This window comes from Rhineura floridana, chromosome 1 (assembly GCF_030035675.1).
Source record: "Rhineura floridana isolate rRhiFlo1 chromosome 1, rRhiFlo1.hap2, whole genome shotgun sequence".
Taxonomy (NCBI): domain Eukaryota; kingdom Metazoa; phylum Chordata; class Lepidosauria; order Squamata; family Rhineuridae; genus Rhineura; species Rhineura floridana.
The window spans coordinates 46,098,976-46,122,890 of NC_084480.1; the positions used below are offsets into that span (position 1 = coordinate 46,098,976).

A 23,915-nucleotide genomic window follows, 5' to 3' on the forward strand; every position below is an offset into this window, starting at 1 on the left:
CGGTCCGGACTGGTGGAGTCCCTGGTGGTGCCTAGAGACAGGCAGTAACCACGAGCAGGTAGGAACCTGACAGGGAGAGCCAGGGAAGGACGCCTCACAGTCATCACCATGCAAATCAAAGCTACCTGGCAAGTGGGCAAAGAAGCATTATCTCTTTGCAGACAGGATCATGGCAAGGCTGCGTTTTCCCACAGTGGACCCGCCTATTGCTGCCCTTGCAAGTTCAGCAGTGATCCCAACAGAAGGGGGGGGGCCAAGGACCAATGCGATAAGCGAGTCGAAGTGGCTCTTCGCAGGAGTTTTGAAGCAGATGCGGTTGGCTTCAGAGCAGCAGCCACTTCCTCCATTTTTTCCAGAGCAGTCTTTATGTGGGCTGAAGAGTTAGGTGCACGGGACGATGTCCCAAAATTCGTTAAGGATGGTTTAAAGAAAATGGCATATGCCTCTGCTCTGTCAGCTGATGCATCCATGGACGCCCTAAAATTTGCGGCGCAGTCTATGGCTGCCTCCATCGTGGCACGACGTGACATTTGGCTCAGGCAGTGGGCAGTAGATGCAGGGTCACAGACTCGCCTCACTGCCCTACCCTTCTCAGGTTCTAAGCTATTCAGTGAGCCCCGTGAGGCTCACCTGGTGGAAACTAGGAACAAAAAGAAAGCACTCCCTATGACTAAAAAAGAGGAATGGAAGGGCAGGCAGAACCAGCTTTTTTGTTCCTCAAGGCAGCCTTCTAGATTTTGCAGTCAGCCTTCCAACAGGCCTCGCTGGGGCAGACAAGACAGAGGGGGTGGGCACGCTTCCTCCACTAAATTGGGAGGCACCTCCTCCTCCTCGGGGAGGACCCAGAAGGGTGCCCAAAAGGGCCCCTCCTCCTGACTGGCAGTTCCCTGAGGCCTCTCGTGGGGTGGGAGCAAGGCTTCTAGAGTTTGCCCCCCGCTGGAGTGACATCACCTCAGACAACTGGGTGCTGGACATGGTGTCCATGGGATATGCCATAGAGTTTGTTCAAATTCCACATGACCAGTTTTGACCCACTCCACGGTCTTGAAAGCCAGAGAAGCACCTGCGCTACCTGGAAGCTATTGAGCACCTGTTGAACATTCGGGCGATAGAGACTGTAGTTCCCTCGGAGAGGAAATCAGGGCTCTATTCAGTTTTTTCTTAATAAACAAAAAAAATGGCGATACAAGGGCTATTTTGGATCTCAAATGGGTTAACAGGTGGGTGGCCAGGAAACACTTCAAAATGGAAACCCTTCATTCCATCACTGCAGCCCTAAGAAAAGGGGATTGGCTGACCTCTATGGACCTCTCCGAGGCGTATCTACACATTCCAATTCGCAGACAGCACAGACGCTTTCTCTGGTTCTTATACAACAACAGACACTTCCAGTACAGGGCTTTGCCCTTTGGCCATACCTCAGCACCAAGGGTTTTCACCAAGGTGCTGGTTGCTGTGGTGGCATATCTCAGGACAATGGGGATATGTGTGCATCCCTATCTGGACGACATCTTGGTGAGAGCACCATCCAGGGACCAGTCACACACAGACACCCATCTCACCATGGCATGGCTCCAGGGGCTGGGCTTTGTAGTGAACTTGGAGAAGAGCATGCTGACCTCATCCCAAACTATTCCGTACTTAGGGGTGGTCCTGGACATGCAACTTTTCCGCATGAGGCTCACCGAAGAAATGGCTTCAAGACTTCAGCTGCTGCTTCAGGTAGCGGGGTCATCACCAGAAATGGACTTGACAAGTCTAGCCCTGCTCTTGGGGTCAATGGTCTCAGCATACGACGTAGTTCAGTGGGCCCAATTTCACTCAAGAACGTTACAACAGATTCTTCTGCCCTGTCAGAAGGCAATTCTTCTACGACACAGACGCTCGGTCCCCATTCCTCCAACAGTTAGAACAGAGCTCTGATGGTGGGTGGAGCCTCAGAGGTTGGTCCAAGGGGTCATCCTGGAAAGATCCTCCACACATAATCATGACCTCAGACGTGAGCTTGTACAGATGGGGGTTCACCTGGACCACAATGTAGCCCAGGGTACATGGTCAACAATGGAGGTGGAGCTCAATATACATGTATTGGAGTTATGGGCCATCAGGCTGGGCCTGCAGGCACTTGCACCAGAGATCAAGGGGAGGCATCTCCTCATACGCACAGACAACTCATCTGCGAAAGCTTATGTCAATAGACAAGGGGGTACGAGATCGAAGGGCCTAATGCTCGAGGCGGGGCATCTGTTCAAATGGGCGGAGTGGCATCTTGCCTCTCTGAAGACTGAACACCTGGTGGTCACAAACAACTTTGTAGCCAGCTGGCTCAGCAGGACAGCAATCAAGGAGGTGGAATAGCAGTTGAACCCAGCAGTTTTCCAACAGGTGGTGCACAGGTGGGGAGAAGTGGTAGTGGATCCCTTCGCCACACCCAAAAATGCACAGCTAGACAGGTTCTTCACAAGAACACCATGTCACCAGGCTCAGAGCACAAATGCCCTCGTTCTGCAGTGGCCACAAGGCGTCCTGTACGCCTTTCCTCTGTTTGGGCTGATACAACGCACAATCCAGAGGGTTTGGACATTGAAGGCAGAAATTATTCTCGTGACACCGTATTGGCCTCGACGTTCCTGGTTTCTGGACCTGCTGAACATGTCTGTCGAGACACCATGGCAGGTCCCCATTCGAATGGATCTTCTCATTCAGAGGCCAGTTTGCCACCCTCGACCAGAGCTGGCTAACAGCTTGGAGGCTGAGCGGCAAGGGCTTTAAGGGGAAAGTGCTTGACACGCTACTGGCCTCACATAGACAGTCCACAAACAGGGTTTACTCGTCCACGTGGAAGGCTTTCTTGTTCTGGTGCTCTGCGAACACAGTGGAACCTTTGTCTCGAGACGTCAAGGGCCCCCTGGAGTTTCTCCAGTCGGGCCTAGATAAGGGTCTGAGCACAGCCACCATCAAGAGACAAGCAGCAGCGATTAGTAGTATTTTATTAAGCCTAGGGGGCCCTCCGCTTTCCTCCAACCCATTCCTTAAACGTTTTCTGAGAGGGGTGACACTTATTTCCCCACCAATGATTCACAGGTTTCCAAACTGGAACCTTAACTAGGTGTTGATGGCGTTAACAGGACCGCCATTCGAACCAATGACTACCTGCCCCCTGAACCTCTTGACATTCAGAACAGTTTTTCTGGTATCCATTACTTCAGCATGCACAGTTTCTGAGTTAGGGGCATTGTCCTCGGACCCTCAACTGTGCGTGTTCCACCAGGACAAGGTGGTCCTCCGACCAGATCCAGCATTCCTACCTAAAATCAATTCTATTTTCCATAGGTCACAGGAAGTGGTTCTCACTTCATTATGCCCCACTCCCTCCTGTGCCCAGGAACGCAGGTGGCACTCCCTTGATGTGAGGAGGGCTCTTCGTTTCTACCTAGAACGTACCTTAGAGTTCAGGAGGTCAGAGGCCCTCTTTGTGGCCTTCTGTGGGAAATCAAAGGGATGTAAGGTGACGACCTACTCTGTCTTCCGCTGCCTCAAAGCAGCTATAGCACATGCATATGAAGCGCTGGGTAAGGAATCCCCATGGGGGGGCAGCTTCTGCAGTGTTTAAGGGGGGTTTCCCGATATCAGATATCTGTAGGGCGGCTACATGGGCTTCTCCACACACCTTCATCAGGCACTACAAAATAGACTCATTCTCATCAGCCAATGCTGCATTTGGTAGGAAGGTGCTCCAGAAGGTGTTGCCCCCTTGTTAGAGGAATCCCATCCGGAGTTCTAGTACACTGCTCAGTCATATCCCTACTGAGGAATGCCCAACAGCCCTATCTAGCAAAAATGGAAATTTTACTCACCGTGAATTTCTATTTGAAGATAGGTCTGGAGGACATTCCACCCACTTCTCATTCCTCTGCTTCGACCTTCTGGAGCGGGGGGGGGGAGTGGGGGAGTTAGGGCTTCTGGCAGCACCTTACATTTGCACACGTTGTTTAGTATTGTGTGTCTTCCTTCCTGTGTGACTTTTCCCCCCAGCCTTCTGTGTTGGTCTGTCACTTTTCTGCAGCTGTTTCCTAGTTTAGGCTTCCACTTTAGGGATGTCTGAATGGTTGCGGATATGGGGCCTGAGGAGTGCTCCTGGCTCTGTCAGTTTGGTCTGGAGAGAGGGGTGACTCCTCCCCCAGGAGAGGAGACGAAGAAGCTTCGAGACCCTGCCTGTCACGACCAGTAGGAGGAGTCATCCCTACTGAGAAATATCTTCCAGCCCTATCTTCAAACAGAAATTCACGGTGAATAAAATTTCCATTTGTGTGTGTGTGTATCAATATCTACATCATACATGCACACACACCACATACACAGAACAGTTCGTCAGGAGCAAGTGAAAGGACTCTGAGAAGACTGGCACCACATCCCTAAACCATTAAGAACACAGCACCAATCCTTCTCATAGTCCCTCAGCTGATGGGTCCATGGGATCCAGTTGGTAAGGTGATCCTTATACAACAGTCATTGCAACTCAAAAACCTTCAGGGGCATGGCACTAGGTCTCCTCTGCTCAGTGCCTCCCTTGTCTGTTTCCCAGCATCAGGAAGGCTGGAGCTTGGATGATAGCTGTTGCTTCATCAGTGAAGCAGCCCAGACTGGGAGCTTATATGGGAGCTGCAGGCTCCATCCATGGCTCTGAGCCAAACCCTGGTATGAGGAGGTGCCTTTGTGCACTCCATTCTCACCAGGCACTTCTGCTGTGACTCTGATACGTCTGCCTGGATTCCCTCTCTTCTGCTCTTATGGACCTATGGGAGGGTAGGTCTGAGACCTGGCTAGGAATTGAGACAACTGGTGTGTAAACCTCCAGTCCTGGGCCAAGGATATCTGGGCCCATTGGTTCTTCAGAGTCACTGGCAGTGTGGATATCTGATGGAGGGTCTTGCTCCTCTGAGGTCTGGCAGGGCTGATTATTAACACCCATACAGAGGGTTTTGAGTTGTGGGATGGCTTATTCTGGCTTGACAGCACTGGCTACCAATTAGTTTCCAGGCTCAGTTCAGAGTGCTGTTTTTGACCTATAACATTTCATGCAGTTCAGGGCCCCGATACCTCAAGGACCGTCTCTCCCCACATGAACCATCCTGGACACTATGCTCATCATTTGAGGCTCTTCTTCATGTGTCCTCTCCAAGGGAGGTGCAGAAGGTGGCCACATGAGAACGGGCGTTTCCAGTGATGGCTCTCCATTTGTGGAATGCTCTCCCCAGGGAAGCATGCCTGGTGCCATCGCTATCTGTTTTTAGCCACCAGACAAAAACATTCTTTTTACCCAGGCTTATGTTTTTTTTAATTGAGAGGCTAGTTAGTTGTATTAGTGGCCTTTGTTGTGGTCATCTTTTAAGTGGGATGAGTAGGACTTGTTTCTTTTAAAAATATTGTCAGATGAATATTTTAGTTTTTGTCTATTGCTGTTTTTATCTGATTTTAATCTCTTTGTTATTTTATTTTATTGTGTAAGTTGCTTTGAGGCACTTGAGTGCAAAAATGTGGCTAATAATCATAAAAATAGATGTGAGTTGCTTTCATCACCTGTTGGGCACTGTAGCTCTCTTATGACACTCAAGACTGAAGTGCAAGTTCTCAACAAATCCCCCTTCAGTTCATATTCATTACAGAGGCTTTTGCTGAGCTGAAGGGGAAGGAAGCAGAAGGCCCTAGTGGTCAAGGGTTATGACTTATGCTGCTGTCCATTGCTGATTTCCTGTGTACTGTGTGTATTTCACAAAGATGGAAATGAACACCAATCCTTCCCCCCACCCCACTCTTCCTCATTCACATGAAGAGGGAACAAAAATAAATACATTTTTCACTTACACTTTCTAAATAGGACATATTTTACCTACACAAACTAAAGTATTGCTAATTCTGTTCAGATAATTTTAGATATTATTTGTTTGGATTGTGTTGAGCTCACAGAACAACAAAAAGTATGTGTGGTGTTGGTTTTATAGTTATGGAAAGGTTCACCCCATAAACCATTTCTGATTATAATTATTTCCCTTACATTGTTCCAAAAGGAGTACTTTGTCTTACATCAAACGTAATTGATCCTGAAGCAGTGTAATCACAATTACTCACTTTCTTAATTAGCCTGCCCAAAATCAGAAAATGGAAACCGATCGGCACTGTTTAAATCAATAGCTTTGTAGTAAGGCTTGTGTGGGAAGGCAGATAGTGGTAATGGGTAGATCAATTGGTCTAGATGCCAATCATTGGCTGTGTTTTGTATAGCAAAATCTGCTATTCTTGTAATGTACTGGAGCTAGCAATTTAGTAAAAGCAAACTATATAAAAGAAGGCAAAAATTGGTAATAAAACATTTAGCGTTTTTTAAATAGTTCCTTATATAAATAATGGGAAAATCTAATAGAGAAAGAATTCAAAGCTCCTGAAAGAACTCTCTGGTAAGCACAATTTTTATTAAGTAGAGCTTTCCAAGAAATACATCTAATTAAAGATAGTAAAGAGAGAATCCTTAACTTGAAGATTGGATCTAACACTTATTTAGTACGCTTAGGAAGATGTTCACCTTACTCATCGCAATACCACCCCTTTTTTTCTTGAAGTTTTCCATGTAATATTTCAGATCTACAAAACCTTTGCATATTTCTCTGTGTTAAGATGGTAACAATATGAATCATTCTTGGCTATAAAACACATGCACATTCCCAATCCTACCTTTTTTGCTTATAAACTCAAGGATTTGTGGTATAAGAACATAAGAAGAGCCTGCTGGATCAGGCCAGTGGCCCATCTAGTCCAGCATCCTGTTCTCACAGTGGCCAACCAGGTGCCTGGGGGAAGCCCGCAAGCAGGACTAGCAAGTGTCACTAGCAATGAAGATACACAATTAAATGTTATTTTTAGGCAAACATATACCCTCATACACAATATCTGAAGCATACCGCTACCTAGAAGTGAAATCTGTTCTTCTGAAAGTCAAAACACAATTTTTATATGATGCCCCTACACTCACACACACACACACACTCTCTTCCCCCCCCCAAGGCTTTGGATGATTGAATGAATAAAAAGATAGAGCAAAAATAAATAAAATCCATGGTTAATCTCTTTAGAAGAAATAAGATACCTGGCATATGTTCATATTTTGTTTAGTTGTATTATTTTAGAGTAGTGTGTGTCATTAAATGGTTGACGCAGCATTTGAGTTCCTAGAGCAGCATTCAGTAACTTGTTCATTAATCTCTCAGCATGTAAATAGGTATTGATGTAACACTAAAAAATATAAATGTATACTTTTTGTTGTTGCAGTTTTTTAAGAAGGGGAAAATGTTCCTTCTTGCCCACACATGACTACTTTGGGCCTCTATTCTTATTTCAAGCCTCTTGTTAGTTGGCCCCAAACCATCTGCTAAGGCCCATTAAACCAGTATTTTATCATCTCTTTGGTATATCTTTTATCATATTTAATATCTCTCCTTTTTGGACCGCCTATTTAATTAATCTAAGCAAACATTTATTTCAAGCAAGCATTTGTGGCAAAAATTCATTACCATTACAGTTACTAATACTTTCCTCTAGTGGATATTTTGCATGGCTTTGGCAAGCCTAATCAGCCACGGTTCTGACTGAGCAGTATGGTTGTTGTTCAAGAGTATTTAGGATTCATTATTTTCTCCCAGAACGGGGTTAAAACCAAAGAACGTCAGTGATACATCTGTGTAATGTAAATTAATTCAGCTGGGGTTCTTAAACCCATTGCTAGTGGAATTTAATAGCAAGCATTTCATATAGGCAACTGAATATTATAACACTTTACTTTTGAAAGTTAAGATGTCCTTGTTGTTGGACCAAAGTATGCCTTTTATCTGCTGAAAATAAATTTACCTTTTTTAAAAAAAAATATGCCAGCTCTAGCTTAGTCTAAATAATCACTACATCTAAACCACTGAAACCAAAAATGCTCATACAACAATACAATCAATACTACATAGTATTTGATTTCATTTTTATTTATTGGATGTAATTAAAAAAGAACATTTATACACGCAGGTTTTACTTTATTTGAAAAAAAAAACATTAAAAGCAAAAGCAGGCTTCATATCCCTTTCTCCTGATACCATATATCAAATGCGCTTCTGCAACTGCATTGCCCTCCTATTGTTAAACCTCACAATTTTTAGGATATATTGGAAAAATTAATTGTAGTTCACTCTACAATTAATCCAATCATAAACACTTTGAGAGCATTGTACTATAGATTTATCATACAAGATTTTAAAGCTCAATTATATTGTACAATGAAAGCTCATAACGCGGAGGTTGAGGGAAAGCGGATGCACTCACATTACAGGGATTCCTTGTTATAATGAAAACTGCTCTGAAAGGCACTTAGAATTATTTTTTAATATATAAAATGGACAACAGGATCAACAAAAACTAATAAAAACAACAGATGGAAGCAGAAAAAGGAAAGCGGGAACAGATATAGGGCTGTGGATGAAAAAACAAAAAATGCTTGAAAAGGCAGAACTGCTGTGGCTGAGGGATGGATCAGGAACAGAAGAAGAGGGAAAGGTAACACTGAGGGAAGAACAAGATTACAAATTAAACTCCACAGACAATAATGAAAGGGCTTGAGAAATAACCAAAACTGAGGAGAAGGCTTGAATGATAAACAAACCCTAGAAAAAAGCTGCCAGGAAGGGAAATGGAGGGGACAGGGGGGACATCCAGAGAAAAATTAAAAGAATGATGACAGGAAAAAATGGCTCAAAAATACCCAGGGAAGCAAACAAAAGAAATCACCAGGGAAAGGAACACTGAGGATGAAGAAAAAGATAGAACAAACAGAAAAAATAAAATAGAAAGCAAGGCTGATATAAGAGCAAATGAGAAACCTTCCTTAGTTGCATTTCAGCCCAGGCTCACTCTTAAGGGTTAAAGCCAGTGAGTATTGGTTCCTTCCCCCTCTAGCATGCACACCTTAACGTGGTGAGGGGGTTTGAGAGTGTTGAAGAAACTAAGAGCAATGCCGTCAGGAGTCTAGACCAAGAGGCTAGACTCCTAGCAGGGGCACCCAAGGCAGAATGGTCAAAGCTGAAACACCAGACTAAGTTGCATCCAAACTCAGAGGAAGGCAATGGTAAACCACCTCTGTATATCTCTTACCACGAAAACCCTATGAACAGAGTATCCAAAATGCAACATGAGATAGTGCTGGAAGATGAGACCCCCCAGGTCAGAAGGCACTCACCGAGCTACTGGGGAAGAACAAAGGACAAGTATGAGTAGCGCTGTGACTAATGACGCAGCTGGGTCAAAGTCGAAAGGAAGCCAAGAGGCTAATGCGCACAGATGCGAAAGGAGAGTCCGGAGTTGTATGCCGCACACAATAGGAACATTGAATGTGAGAAGCATGAACCAGGGAAAGTTAGAAATTGTCAAGCAAGAAATGGAACGCATCAATATTACAATACTTGGTGTGAATGAAGTAAAATGGACGGGAATGGGACATTTTCAATCAGGCAACTACAAAATATTAGGAAATGCAAAATTAAGAAGAAATGGGGTTGCTTTAATAGTGAGAAGTGATGTAGCAAGAGCAATTAGGAGCTACAACGTAAGGTCTGAGCGAGTTATATAAGTGAGATTAAATGGGAAACCTATCAACATAACCATCATCCAAATCTATGCTCCGACGGCAAATGCAGAAGAAGAGGAATTGGAGAGATTTTATGCAGAAGTACAGGAAGAAATTGATCACACACCAAAACAAGATGTGCTGATAATCATGGGGGATTGGAATGCAAAAACAGGAAACAGAAGAATTAGGAATTGTGGGGAAATGGGGCCTAGGAGACAGAATTGAAGCAGGAGAAAGACTTACCGAATTCTGTGAAGCCAATAATTTGTTTCTTGCGAACACATTTTTTGAGCAACCGAAAAGACAACGGTACACGTGAACATCACCAAATGGTCAATATAGGAATCAAATTGATTATATAATTGGTAGCAGAAGATGGAGAAGTTCCATACTTTCTGTGAAAACAAGACCAGGAGCAGGCTGCGGTACAGATCATGAACTAGTTGTATCTAAAATCAGAGTAAAGCTAAAAAAGACCAACAAACCAATCATAATGCCAAAATACAATTTAAATAACATCCCAGAAGCATATAAAGATCAAATAAGGAACAGATTTGAGGCTTTAAACTTAGCTTGCAGAGAACCAGAAGAACTATGGAATGAAGTCAGAGACGTTATCAGGGAAGAATGTAAAAAGACAATACCTCTAGTTAAAAAGAGAGAAAGACCTCAATGGATGACTGAAGAAACTCTTAAAATGGTTAAAGAGAGAAGGAAAGCAAAAGCAAAAGGAGATAGAAACACAGTCAGAACCCTAAATGCAACAATACAGCGACTAGTACGTAGGGACAAAGAGAACTATTACAATAGTTACTGTATAGAAATAGAAGACGGCAACAAAATGGGAATAACAAGAGCCCTATTCCAAAAGATTTAGAGAAATGAAAGGGAAATTTAAACCAAGAGTAGGGATGTTGAATAATCAGCAGGGGAACACACTGACTGACTGAGATGAAATAAAAGGAAGATGGAAGCAATACACTGAAGAACTCTATAAAAGAGATGCCAGGATGACAGATTCATTCACAGAGGAACCGTATGATGAAGAACCAGAAATTTTAGAATGCAAGGTGAAAGCTGTTCTTAAAATGCTTGGAAGAAACAAATCACCAGGAATAGATGGCATACCAATAGAGTTGCTACAAGCTACTGAGACTGAATCTATCCAAATTTTGACAAAAATGTGTCAAGAAATATGGAAAACTAAACAATGGCCCACAAACTGGAAGCGTTCCATATACATCCCAATTCCAAAGAAAGGGAATCCCAGGGGATGCAGTAATTGTTGAACTATTGCCTTAATATCCCATGCAAGTAAAGTAATGCTCAAGATTCCACAACAAAGGCTTTTACCATATATGGAGCAAGAAATGCCAGACGTCCAAGCTGGATTTAGAAAGGGAAGAGGCACCAGAGATCACACCACAAACATACTTTGGATAATGGAACGGAGCAAGGAATTTCAGAAGAAAATCACCCTGTGCTTTATAGATTACAGCAAAGCCTTTGACTGTGTAGATCATGAAAAACTATGGAATGCTTTAAAAGAAATGGGAGTGCCACAGCATCTGATTGTCCTGATGCGCAACCTATACTCTGGACAAGAGGCTACTATAAGGACAGAATATGGAGAAACCGACTGGCTCCCCATTGGAAAGGGTGTGAGACGGGTGTATTTTATCACCCTATTTATTTAATCTATGCACAGAACATATCATACGGAAAGCAGGATTGGACCAAGATGAAGGAGGTGTGAAAATTGGAGGGAGAAATATCAATAATTTAAGATATGCAGATGTTACCATACTACTAGCAGAAACCAGTAATGATTTGAAAAGAATGCTGATGAAAGTTAAAGAGGAAAGCTCAGAAGCAGGACTACAGCTGAACATCAAAAAGACTAAAGTAATGACAACAGAAGATTTATGTAACTTTACAGTTGACAATGAGGAGATTGAACTTGTCAAGGATTATCAATACCTCGGCACAGTCATTAACCAAAATGGAGATAATAGTCAAGAAATCAGAAGAAGGCTAGGACTGGGGACGGCAGCTATGACTATGAGAGAACTAGAAAAGGTCCTCAAATGCAAAGATGTATCAACTCATTTGAAATGTGGTGTTGGAGGAGAGCTTTGCGGATACCATGGACTGCGAAAAAGACAAATAATTGGGTGTGAGAACAAATTAAACCAGAACTATCACTAGAAGCTAAAATGATGAAACTGAGGTTATCATACTTTGGACACATCATGAGAAGACATGATTCACTAGAAAAGACAATAATGCTGGGAAAAACAGAAGGGAGTAGAAAAAGAGGAAGGCCAAACAAGAGATGGATTGATTCCATAAAGGAAACCACAGACCTGAACTTACAAGATCTGAACAGGGTGGTTCATGACGGGTGCTCTTGGAGGTCGCTGATTCATAGGGTCGCCATAAGTCGTCCTCGACTTGGAGGCACATAACAACTGCAAATTGGTTCCTAGACAGACACTGAAGTGAGGAAAGTTGTTTGGAAAGACAAGAACCAACTTTTTTCTTGTGAGTTAAAAGATGTGTAAACTGCTGTACTGTATATTTTACTCGAGGGACATGGTTATACCCTGTGGTATATCCAAATCCATGGTACATAGAGAAGCGCTATAACAAGCTTCCACTGTAAATATGTTTTAATCTTAAAACACTTCTCATGTGTGAAAATAAAGCTATTAATCTTTGACGTCTTTAACTATGTTAGCTTTGTTAAATGACAGTATAGTAATGAATTGTTTAAGTTGCTAGATTGTAGAGGCTTGGATTTCTGTCTAGTAGTCTGTCATGTGAGTACACTTTACATATTTATCACTGTGTCTAAATAATTTTGGAGATTTGAAGGTTAAAAACTTATTAAAACCAATAATGTTTGAGATTAATGTACATGCCATCAATTGATTATTTCTATTACAAATGATTATACTAATCAAGGATCAGCTTGTCAAGGATTATCAATACCTTGGCACAGTCATTAACCAGAATGGAGACAACAGAAGAAGGCTAGGACTGGGGAGAGCAGCTATGAGAGAAATAGAAAAGGTCCTCAAATGCAAAGATGTACCACTGAACACGAAAACCAGGATCGTTCAGATCATGGTATTCCTGGTCTCTGTGTATGGATGTGAAAGTTGGACAGTGGAAAAAGCAGATAAAAGAAAAAATAACTCATTTGAAATGAGGTGTTGGTGGAGTGCTTTGCAGATACCATGGACCGCGACAAATTAAACCAGAACTATCCCTAGAAGCTAAAATGATGACACTGAGGTCAGCATACTTTGGACACATAAGAAGACGATATAATTCACTAGAAAAGATGATAATGCTGAGAAAAACAGAAAGGAGTTGAAAAAGAGGAAGACCAAACGAGATGGATTGATTCCATAAAGGAAGCCACAGACCTGAACTTGCAGGATCTGAACAGTGGTTTATAACAAATGGTATTGGAGGTCGCTGATTAAATGGGGTTGCCATAAGTTGTAAACAACTTGAAGACATATAACACACACACACACACACACACACACACACATATACTAATATTTTTAAGTAAGATAACTGCTTCTCCAGTGGGCATCAGGACATCTCTAAGTGGGGTGGTGGTATTATGATGATGATGGTTGTTGTTATTTGCAGTACAATCTAAAATAAGATTTTCCTACTTTTCTCCCAAGTCTCAGATGCATCAGCTGGATAAAGCTAGGATTCAGTGTTGTTATTTATTTATTAATCACATTCCACTCATGTCTCAAGGCAATATACAGAATGAAATTAAAAACAGCCAAGAGCCAGTTTAAAACAATACAAATAGCAGATAAAAAAAATTATACCAACTGACAGTCTTGGCAGAGACCTGTTCATTCCGCTGGGAAAACTTGTCAGAACAAAAATGTTTCTGGAAAATGCAGACAGTGGGTGCCTGTTGAATTTTGACAAATGCTGTTCCACAGAGTCACGCTAAAAGCCCTGCTCTGAGTTTTTTGAGATCTTTGGACCTTGAAGGAGAAGCTCTCCCACAGACTGCAGAGGCCTATTGGGTATATAAGGGATAAGGCGGTCTCTAAAGCTATGTATAATGTGTTATGTATATAGTTCATTGATTTACCAGGCATGGGGAACCTATGACCCTCCAGGTTCTGTTGGACTCCCAACTTCATCAGCCCTTGTCAGCATTAATAATCATCAGGGACAAAAGGACATTCATTGTCTGAAGATACACTAGCTTTCCCTGTTTCCATCTTCTATACGTCAAATAGTTAGGCCCTGTTCACGCGTTACATTCAACGAGTGTGCAGTCTTATGTACCTGGGTACACAAGTAGTTGGGCTGTACATTCGTACAGTTATTCACATGTAGCAATCAACAAGTGTGCAGTCTTATGTACCTGGGTACACAAATAGTTGAGCTGTACACTCATACAGTTACTCACATGTAACATTCAACGTGCCACCAGGAAGAGAAAATGGCTTCAATGACACTTATTAAATACACCATTTAAGCAATTCCCTTTTACTGGCAATCAGACAAGGCATGCTGGGTCTGTTATACTTCCTGAAACTGTTTTCTGTCAAGGCGTACGTTCAATAGAGTTTTGGCAGAAATGGGAATGTAGTTTTACTCTTTTCATTTTTCCAGCAGATTCTTAAGTTTTTAAAATCAAAACACCAACTTTTAAAAAGAAAATACCAACTTCTGTAACTATCATAATTAAAATACTGCATTTTTCATTGCCTGTTATTCTTATATATGGTTTTTGGTGCAGGCTTTCATGGAACAATCATATGTATGTCTACTGAGATGTAAGTCCTATAGAGATCAATAGGACTTGCTCATAGATAAATCTGTGTAAGTGCAGACCTAATGATATTGAATATTTATATATGAAAATATTTTGAGGAGGAGGGGGCTGCAATAAAAACAAGCTGCTTAAAAGAATATGAACTGAAATGATTCTTCCAACGTTGTACACCTGATTATTTCTTGAGGCTATCATGCATTTTAATACACAGAACTACACTCAAAATATAAATGTGGGGGAAATTATCAGTTGGATAACCTTTTTTCCCTGGATAACTCCTGGAAAACCTTTCCTAGTATTTGGGAAATAGGAAAGCTCTGGGCTGTGTTTTTTTGTTTTTGTTTTTTTCAGAGCAAATGTTTGTAGCTCAGTATCAAAAAGTGATTATCAGTATCTCTTTTTATGATCTATGTCATAATGTTTAGCTTTTGGATAGTACTTTAAATGCAGAGTGGGCAGAAAGTAGATTGAAATGTATTGGTATATCTCAGGGTGACTTGCAGAAGAACAGTGAGGATTTCAGGCTTCTGTTTCACAATGAAAACAAGAAAATGACCACCCCACCATTATACTGCTGAAAAGAAGAGAACTAGGGGTTGGTAATCAGGAGTGCATTTTTGTGTGGAAATACTGTGAGCTCATTTCAATTCTGGAACTCAAAACAAATCCCCAGGCTAAGAATTATTTAATTCTAAGTGTATATATTTTGGGGCTTGCTCTGGTAGGTGGATCTTGGGGTTTTTTAAAATAATAATAAAAAGTCAACACCAAAAAGCTGAAGTCTAACCATCCTGATCTAGAGTATTACAACCCTACAAGGCAGGTTTGTGTTACCACAAAACCATGTGACGCAGCTGCATCTAGCAGCAGTCTGTAATGGAGGCAGCCATTATCATGTGTTTGACCATCAGGTGTGTCTAATTTTGATGCACGACACTTGATGCAGCAGGGGAGAGATGTACAGAGATAAGCAAATCCGCAATTGTTTTCTTCTCATTTTCTGGGTACACAGTAGAAAAATGACATTGCTTTCTTGAGAATGCCTTCTTTGGCAATGTTAAATTTACAGAGTCTTACCTCTGCTATTGTAGTTTCATTTTTGCAAGCACTCCTTTGAACCATGCTACAACAACCCTACAAGGTAGGCCTGTGCCCATACAAATGATTTAGTGCAGGGGCATCCAGAAGGTATACTATAATCTATTGGTAGATCCCTGGGTGATTTGTAGTCAATTGGCAAGCGCTTCTGGCTTCTAATTGTTTAGTAATAGGAACAAAAGGACACACACCCATTTGGAAATTTAACAACTGAAATTAAGAATACTTGTGGAAAGTAGGAATACACCTATGTGTGGAAGGACTGTGACCTCATCTCAGTTCTGATAACCCTGTGCTTAGCAACTTCTCAGAGACACTATGTTTTTCCATACTAGACGTATGTCTTTTGCAGCTGGCTGTAGTTGGTGGCTCTTGGGATTCTAGTAAAACACAGGATAGATCCCAGACTCTGCAACAGCAGTGCTCTCCCAGTGATGGCAGCACTGCCACTCACTGAATGGGGATGGGTTAAGGTGCCTGCAAGTTCAGGGTTGGTGGCACTGCCATCCTGCAGCAGGTAGGCACACACCTGTAGGCTAGTGCTGCATTCCACCAAAGTACCTCCATCCTTGCCATCTCAGTGCCACTGCCGTTCTGTCCCCCCATGTGACCTATGCCATCAAATTATTGGAAGAGTCTTGGCTATATTTCTCTCTTGACATTTAGGAGGAAATATAAAGCACACAACAGAATTTACAATTGATTTCAATTGGTTTTAAAAGGCCAAGAAAGAAAAGTATAGTGGGTAATTTATATTGTGATATACAGGCATACCCCACTTAATGTCGCTTCACTTAGCGTCGCCTCGCTATAACGTACATGCTCCATACGTCCCCATACCCTGCTTAATGTTTGCACGCTTCGCAATAACGTACACTTTATTGGCATGACGCCGCTGCCATCTAGTGGTGATTGCGTGCAGTACAAGTGAAGACAATTGCTTCACTTAAAGTTTATTTTCGCTTAAAGTATACTCTCCGGTCCCATTGCGAACGTTAAAGCAGGGTATGCCTGTATAGAGATACTGTAGTGTACAGGTTCTGCAAAAGACAGGGTGGTGTAGTGATAAGACTGCTTGGACTAGGGCCTGGGAGACCTGGGTTCAAAGCCTCATTCAGCCATGAAACTCACTGGGTGACTTTTGGGCTAGTCACTTTCTCAGCCTAAACTACCTCATAGGGCTATTCTGAGCATATATTGGGGAGGTGCAGGACTACGTATGCCACATTGAGCTCTTCGCAGCAAAGTTGAGACGTAAAGGAAATAAGGCATTAAATAAAATTAAGGCTACAATCCTTTGCATGTTTATTTGAGAGTAAGCTCCATTAAACTGTGAAAGTTACTTTTGAGTAAACCTGCTTGGGATTATGATGTTAAGACACAAGGGATAACTATTACCCAAAGTTTCTATTATTTATTGATAACTATAATTTCTGAGCAATATGTTAACTAGCCATTACGTTATTTTATTATTGCAGTTGTGACTGCAGCTATTATTCATTACATGCCACAGGGGATTGGAGCAAGTTTAAAGCAGACTTGTTGGAATCTATTTGTGGCACAATCCTGAAGAGTAGCTGTGCTCCCCTGCAGCAAGCAACAACAAGAGTCACACGATGACACATTGAACATTTAACAGACTTATAATATTTATTGATAAATCACCTAGTTAGGACTGCAGTGTAACTTCAGATTCCTAAGTCTTTCTCTCCACCCCCTTTACTAGATTGATACATCCTTCTACCTTCTCTCAAGATAGCAATTTTCACTTATGTGATCCTACAGGGGCCACACAAGTTCTGCTTCAGTCTTAGGGTCCCTCCCCCGGCCTTTTCTCTCTTCATTACCTCTTTGCTGTCCTTTCACTTCTTCCTGCATTCTCCTCAAAGTGATGCTGCTGCAATCCTATGCCAATCCCACTTACCTGGGACTTCTGAGTAAAAATGGCTAGGACTGTAGTGTGACCAGACACATAGACAAACTCACTCCCCTCCCTTTCTCTGCCCCCGCAACTGTTTCTTCTATGGGGCTGGAATCCTAATCCTTCTTGCCTTGGAGAAAATACCACTGAACTGAATGGGATTTACTTTAGAGTAGGCATGATTAGGATTGCACTGTGAATGTAAACCAAACTTTTTTTAAAAAAAACTCACAATTTAGGCAACCCATGCTAACTCTAGCTTCCCTGACAGGGATCACTCTTTTTTTAGGCAATCCTAACCTCACTTACATGTGAGTAAGCCCCATTGAAGGAAATGGGACTTACTTCTGACTAGACATTTTTAGAATTACAGTATGAGCCCTCAGAAGCTGCCCCCCATCTCCCCCCACTAGGTTTCTGCTTCCCTGGCTCCTTTTGCCTTTTCTCGGGACAGCAATTTTCCCTTGTCTGAGACCACAAGAGGTGCAAACTCCATTTAATTTAAAAACATAATTTTTTAGAAATAACAATTTAGATAGTCCATTCCTCGCTCTCCACTTACCTGGGAGTAATCCCCACTGAACTCAATGGGACTTACTTTTGAGTAGACTTCTTAAAAATTGCTGTGTGAGTCCTCCAGAGCTCCCCCCCTTCTCCCTGTTTTTGCCTCCTTCCTTCAAACTCACTATTGCCAGCACACAGAAGCTCTGCTTCAGGCTGGTCTCCTTTCCCTCTTTCTTGCCTTTCCTTCCATTTTAGCCTTATTCTTCTTTCCCACTCCATTCCATAGTTCCAGCAATTGACGTTTCCTTGCGCTAATTTCTGATTAGTAGCAGTAGCTGCTGCTGCTAGAACAGAGCCTCAGGCTCTGCCCCGGGAGGAAAACTAATTGCTCACGATCAAATCCATGTGGACAGCATTCAGGGAGAGTCAACACATGAACAAAACATCTCTTTCTTCAGGGTACAGGTACATGTGATTTTTCAAATCACCATGTGTAGAATCTTTTTCAAAAGCAGTTGAACCCAGGTACAGAGGGTTTCTACTTGGGTACAAAGTAACATGTGAATACCCCCTTAGACTCCTGTTTCCTGAATACACAGAGAATTTTCCAATTGCTGTCCAGATGAATCCTGGAGAGATGAAAAATTACATATATTGTTTTTGTAGTCATTAATTTTAAGTAAAATAGTAAATGAAAATCTCTTATTAGAATCCTTTCCCAGATACACTTTCCCAGAAAAATAGATAATGAAAATCTCTTATTAGAATACTTTCCCAGATTGGCTTATAAGTCTTGACCAATAAGGTATTGATTGGTCCACGACACCAGTGATGGGTGAACACCCTTTAGCTAATCTTGAATGTTTTAGATTCTAAAAAGGTGCAGGAATATAGATCTTTGTTCTGAATAGGGATATGAAGGCATGGGGAGGGGGGAAACAGAAAAAAATCAGAAGAAAAGTGTGATGGGGTCCCCCCCAATTTTTCTGTTTTTTCCCCCTGAGCCTTCACATCTCTAGTACTGACTTCTTGGGGAGACAGATGAGCTGTTTCATGCCAATGCCATTTTGGGCTTTTGTACAAAGGACTCCAGGAGTAAGTTCTTAAAGCTTGACATGGCAGTTAAAACTCATGCCAAACTGAGCAATCCTTCATTTCACTAAACTTTTTTGCTATTTTTTCTGCTTCTTTGCAATAAAACATTTTAAGTTTTGTCTCAACAGGTATCAAATCTGAGCCATATTTTACTTGTTTATCTCTTCTCATAGAAAAGAGTTTTATGCTCAGATTAGCAAAGTGAACCCCAAACTCTGGCAAAGTTAAACCGGGACATCTCAGGCCATAACACAATTCTTCCCATAGCTTGTTTTTTCTTTTGAGGTATCTTGGGCACCCATAAGATTCTGGTAATAACAGCTGTCAGAAATAATTCTTACTGAAATTAAATCACTGAATGATCTTGGACTGTGGGTATACACTATGCAAGCGTACCAGGGACCTAAAGGCAATAAAAAGTAGAGAAAACAGTGGTGGAACAAGTTTGGGCCAGAGTTCTGGATCCAGAACTGGCCAACTCTCCACAAGCCTCTTTGACAGGTTAGTGGGACACTTCTGATTCTTCCTTTGCCATTATTGGATTCTTTCTGAACTTTCCCAGCTTAAAGTTGCCCGCACCTGAAGTAATTTGACATCGGCATGGGGAAGGTGGCCATTGTTCACCCATAACAGTGTAGCAGGCCTGGTGGGCCTAATTAGACTTATAGGCTGGATGTTCCCCACCGCTGCCATACAGCAATTAAAAGGTAATGCTAATTAAAATTAAATTGACAGAACCAGTTGACCATAGGCAGTGTACTAGATTTGGCCCTTGGAAATAAGGGTTCATATCCCTGACAAAATATTGTCAGAATTATCTCTTTATTTTCACATTTCTGTTTTTTGTGGTAGATAGCAGCTGTTCTCTCTAAGTCCTACTGTAGGCATAATGTTAATTAAGATTGGGATGGGCTATGGATTCTGATTAAACCTCAATTCTGAAAGGGAATTTAAAACAACCTAAAGATACTCTTAACCATGTTTAGAAATGGCCATGCATAACACCAAATACATTGAAGATAATATGTTATATTTGTATTCTTTTTATTTTACAGTTTCATGTCATCTTTTGTATTTAAACTGTGTTTACACTTTATTGTAAGCCACCCAGAGAACTCTATTTTGTGAGGCATCATACAAATGCCATATAGGGAATTTGCATGCAAAGGAGAAACGTGGGGAGGGGATTCATGCTACTAAATAAAAATGGTCATCTTGATGTGTAACAGATGTGTTGAGACTTTTTCTGTTTCATCATCTCAGTAATTCCTCATTCCCATTTTCACCCTTGCATACCTCCTTTAATCTTCTAGCAAGAAAAGTTCTCTATAGCTGTTGTATGTTGAGGGTTTTGGATACAATTTGTCAAGAAATTTTTTTGGAGGTCTATACTTGGCCTGCCTTTAAATCCCTCTGTCTTAATCTTGTTACGACATGTAAAACAAGAATAATAGTGTCCTGCTTCATCAAATTGTTGAGCTGATGGATGAGCTACAACAGCCTTTCCCAATCTTTGGGTTCCCAGATGTTGCTGGACTACAGTTCCCATAATTCCTGACCATTGGCCATGCTGGTTGGGGCTGGCTGGGGCTGTAGTCCAGCAACATCTGGGAACCCAAAGGTTGGGAAAGGCTGAGCTAGAACATAAGAGCCCTGCCAGATCAGAGCAAAGTCACATCTGGTCCATTATCTTGTACTCACAGTGGGAAGCCCAGAAGCAGGATGTTAACACAACAGCATTTTTCCCACTTGCGATCCCCAGCAACCAGTATTCAGAGTGCCTCCAGGACTGGAGGTAGTACATAACCAGGATTGCTTTATCCTACTTGAATTTGTCTAACCCCTCTAAAGTCATCCAAGTTGGCGGCCATCTGTATGTCTTGTGGGCATGAATTATATACTTTAACTATGTACTATGTGTGAAGTACTTCCTTTCTTTCTCCTGAATCTCTCAATTTAAGAAGGACAAAATATCTCTCTAACCACCTTTTCTACACCATGCACAATAATTTTATGGACCTCTATCATATTCTCCATTGCTTGTCTTTTTTTTCTAAACTAAACAGCCCCAAGTGTTGTCATCTTTCCTCATAGGGGAATTGGCTTATCCCCATTATCATTTTGGTTGCCATTTTCTGAACCTTTTCCATCTTTACAGTATCACTTTACACAGTATTCCATGTGTCGTTGCACTTTACATTTTACTGTTGTTATTGACAAGTTTTACACTCAGTCTTTTTCTTAATGATCTCCAGCATGGAATTCACCTTTTTCACAGCTTCTGCACACTGGATAAACATTTTCATTGAGATATCCTCCACAACCCCAAGGTCTCTTTCCTGGTCAGTCACCACCAGTTCAGAACCCATTTTGGGAAACTGTAGTTTTTACTGCCCGTTCATCCAGTTTGGAGAGATTCTTTTAGACCTTCTCACAATCCTTTTTTGTTTTTACCACCCTGAAAAAAATTGGTATCGTTAGCACACTTGACCACCACACTGCTCACCCCTAACTACGTCATTTATTAACAAGTTTAAAAAGCACAGGTCCAAATACTAATCCTTCGGTGACCCTAATTCTTACATGCCTTCATTGTGAGAACTGAGTATTCCTATTCGCTCCTTCCTGTTCTTCAGACTATCCTCTTTTCCCATGACAGCTAAGTTTACAGCATATTTGGTGAGGGACTTTATCAAAAGGTTAAGAAAGTCTAAGTATGCAATGTTGACTGGATCACCTAATCTGTATGCTTTCTGACACTCTCAAAGAAAGTTTAGAACTTAACCCTTGCTGAAGCAAAGCCACTATGGCTTCCACAGATTCATCTGTATGCTTATTGATTTTATCTTTGATAATGTTCTACAACAGTTTGCCCAGAACAGATGTTAAGCTAAGTGGCCTGCAATTTCCCAGATCCTTTTTTAAAAAATGATGTCACACTGGCTACTTCCCAGTTCTAAGTTATGGAGGCTGTTCTTGGGGACAATTTATTTATTTTTGTTAGAAGACCACAATTTCACATTTGAGTTCTTTACAAAATTTTTGGATGGAGGCCATTCAGAGCCAGGGATTTGTCTGTTTTTCAATTTGTTGGTAAGACCTAGAACTTCATCTCTTATCACCCATATTTGCCTCAGTTCCTCAGCTTTCCTTCCTGAGAGAGTTAATTCAGGCACAGAGGTTTCTCCTACATCTTCCACTGTGAAGGCAGAAGCAAAGAATTCATTCAGCTTTCTTTTCCCCTTTTAGTACATCTTTTATTCCCTAGTTATCCAAGGATCCAACTGTCCCCTTAGCTAGTTTCCTGCTTCTAATTTGAAAATTTTTGTATTGGTCTTAAATATTTTTAGCAGTATGCTCCTCAATAATAATTATTTGTATCCCTTACTTTCTGCTTTCATTTATTTTGCCATAGTTTGTATTCCTTTTGGTTCTCTTCATTTGGACAAGACATTTTCTGAAGGTAGCCTTCTTGTTACTAATAGCTTCCTTGACTCTGTTTCTTAACCATGCAGGCATCTTCTCAGATCTGAAGGTAGCTTTCCTGACTGGCATCATGCATTCTAGCTAAGCTTCTATTACTGTAGTTTTGAACAACTCCTAAGCATATCTAAGAGATTTCACCCCTTGACTGGCTCTTTCAATTTCTTCTTTTTTACCAATCCCCTCATTTTCAGGAAGTTTCTTCTTTTGAAGTCTTGGCAGTTGTCCATTTACATTTTTGTGTTGAATTTGATAGCACTGTGGCCACTATTCCCAATCAGTTCAGCAACACTTACAATTTGTAGCAGATCCTACAAACTGCTTAAGATTATGTCCAGGGTCACCTTCCCTCTTGGCAGTTCTATGACCAACTGTTCTAGGGCACAGACATTTAGCATATATAGAAATAGTACCTCTTTATCGTAAACTGAACACGTATCCAGTCTATATGAGGGTAATTAAAGCTGTGGAAGATTGCTAAATGATGAAAAGAGAGAAAGAACACCCTAGGTATAGATGCTGCTGAAAATTTAAAAAGAGGCATTTTTGGTTGTGTTTTTTTGGTGAAGTCTGGTAAAGTTATTGTTCTATAAATCCACTGAGTCAATAAATTGCTCTATATTTCTTTATTGATAGAACAAACATCATGTCTTACAAATCCATTTATTTACTTTCTATATTTTCTTTTGTTTTACAGTACAAAGGATGATCAGTTCAATATTAATATTCAACCCCCTGTTGGAGAGCTCCTTTTACCAGTTACCATGTCAGAAAAGGACTTTAAGAGGGAACGAGGTAGGAAATAAATTTAAATAAGATGAATGTTTTGTACCATTTATTTTTAAATGGGAGCATCTGTTTCTGGTTGAACTCTTAAGATTTCAGTTTATTTCCTTCAGAAGTAATACACAGTGTATATTCCACTGGTAATTAGCAACATTAATACATCTTTTTTTAGTCATAATTAGGCTGTAAACACTGTGGGTTTGGTAGTTTCATGTTCATTCATGTTTAGATATTAGTGTATTTAGGTGATTCTTTGGATGAACATTTTTAGCATATCTGTATTGCTTTAATGGGTATTCTACTATATATTGTATTTTTGTATTTTATTCTTCAGGACTCCTTGTTGTGTGAAGCAATAAATAAATGAGATAAACTAAACTAACTGCGGCCTCCTACACACTGGTGCATTTCATATTAGTAGTAGTGGATGAAATAGTGACCTAATCCACTCAAATAAATAATTCATACATATTTTAATGCTTTGCATAATATTTCTAGTCTTCTTTCTAAGACTTTTTGTATATACCTAGCATACTTTG

At 41.2% G+C, this 23,915-nt stretch overlaps 1 protein-coding gene across 2 annotated transcripts in view; it reads left to right on the forward strand.

The window, feature by feature from the left end:
• Positions 1–23,915, forward strand: part of AP3B1 (adaptor related protein complex 3 subunit beta 1) — a 295,297-nt gene that overhangs the window by 247,953 nt on the left and 23,429 nt on the right. For both annotated transcript variants that reach the window (XM_061620123.1, XM_061620112.1), the window contains exon 25: positions 23,288–23,385. In XM_061620123.1, coding sequence (XP_061476107.1) covers positions 23,288–23,385 — 98 coding nt within the window. The remainder of the gene's footprint in view (positions 1–23,287; positions 23,386–23,915) is intronic.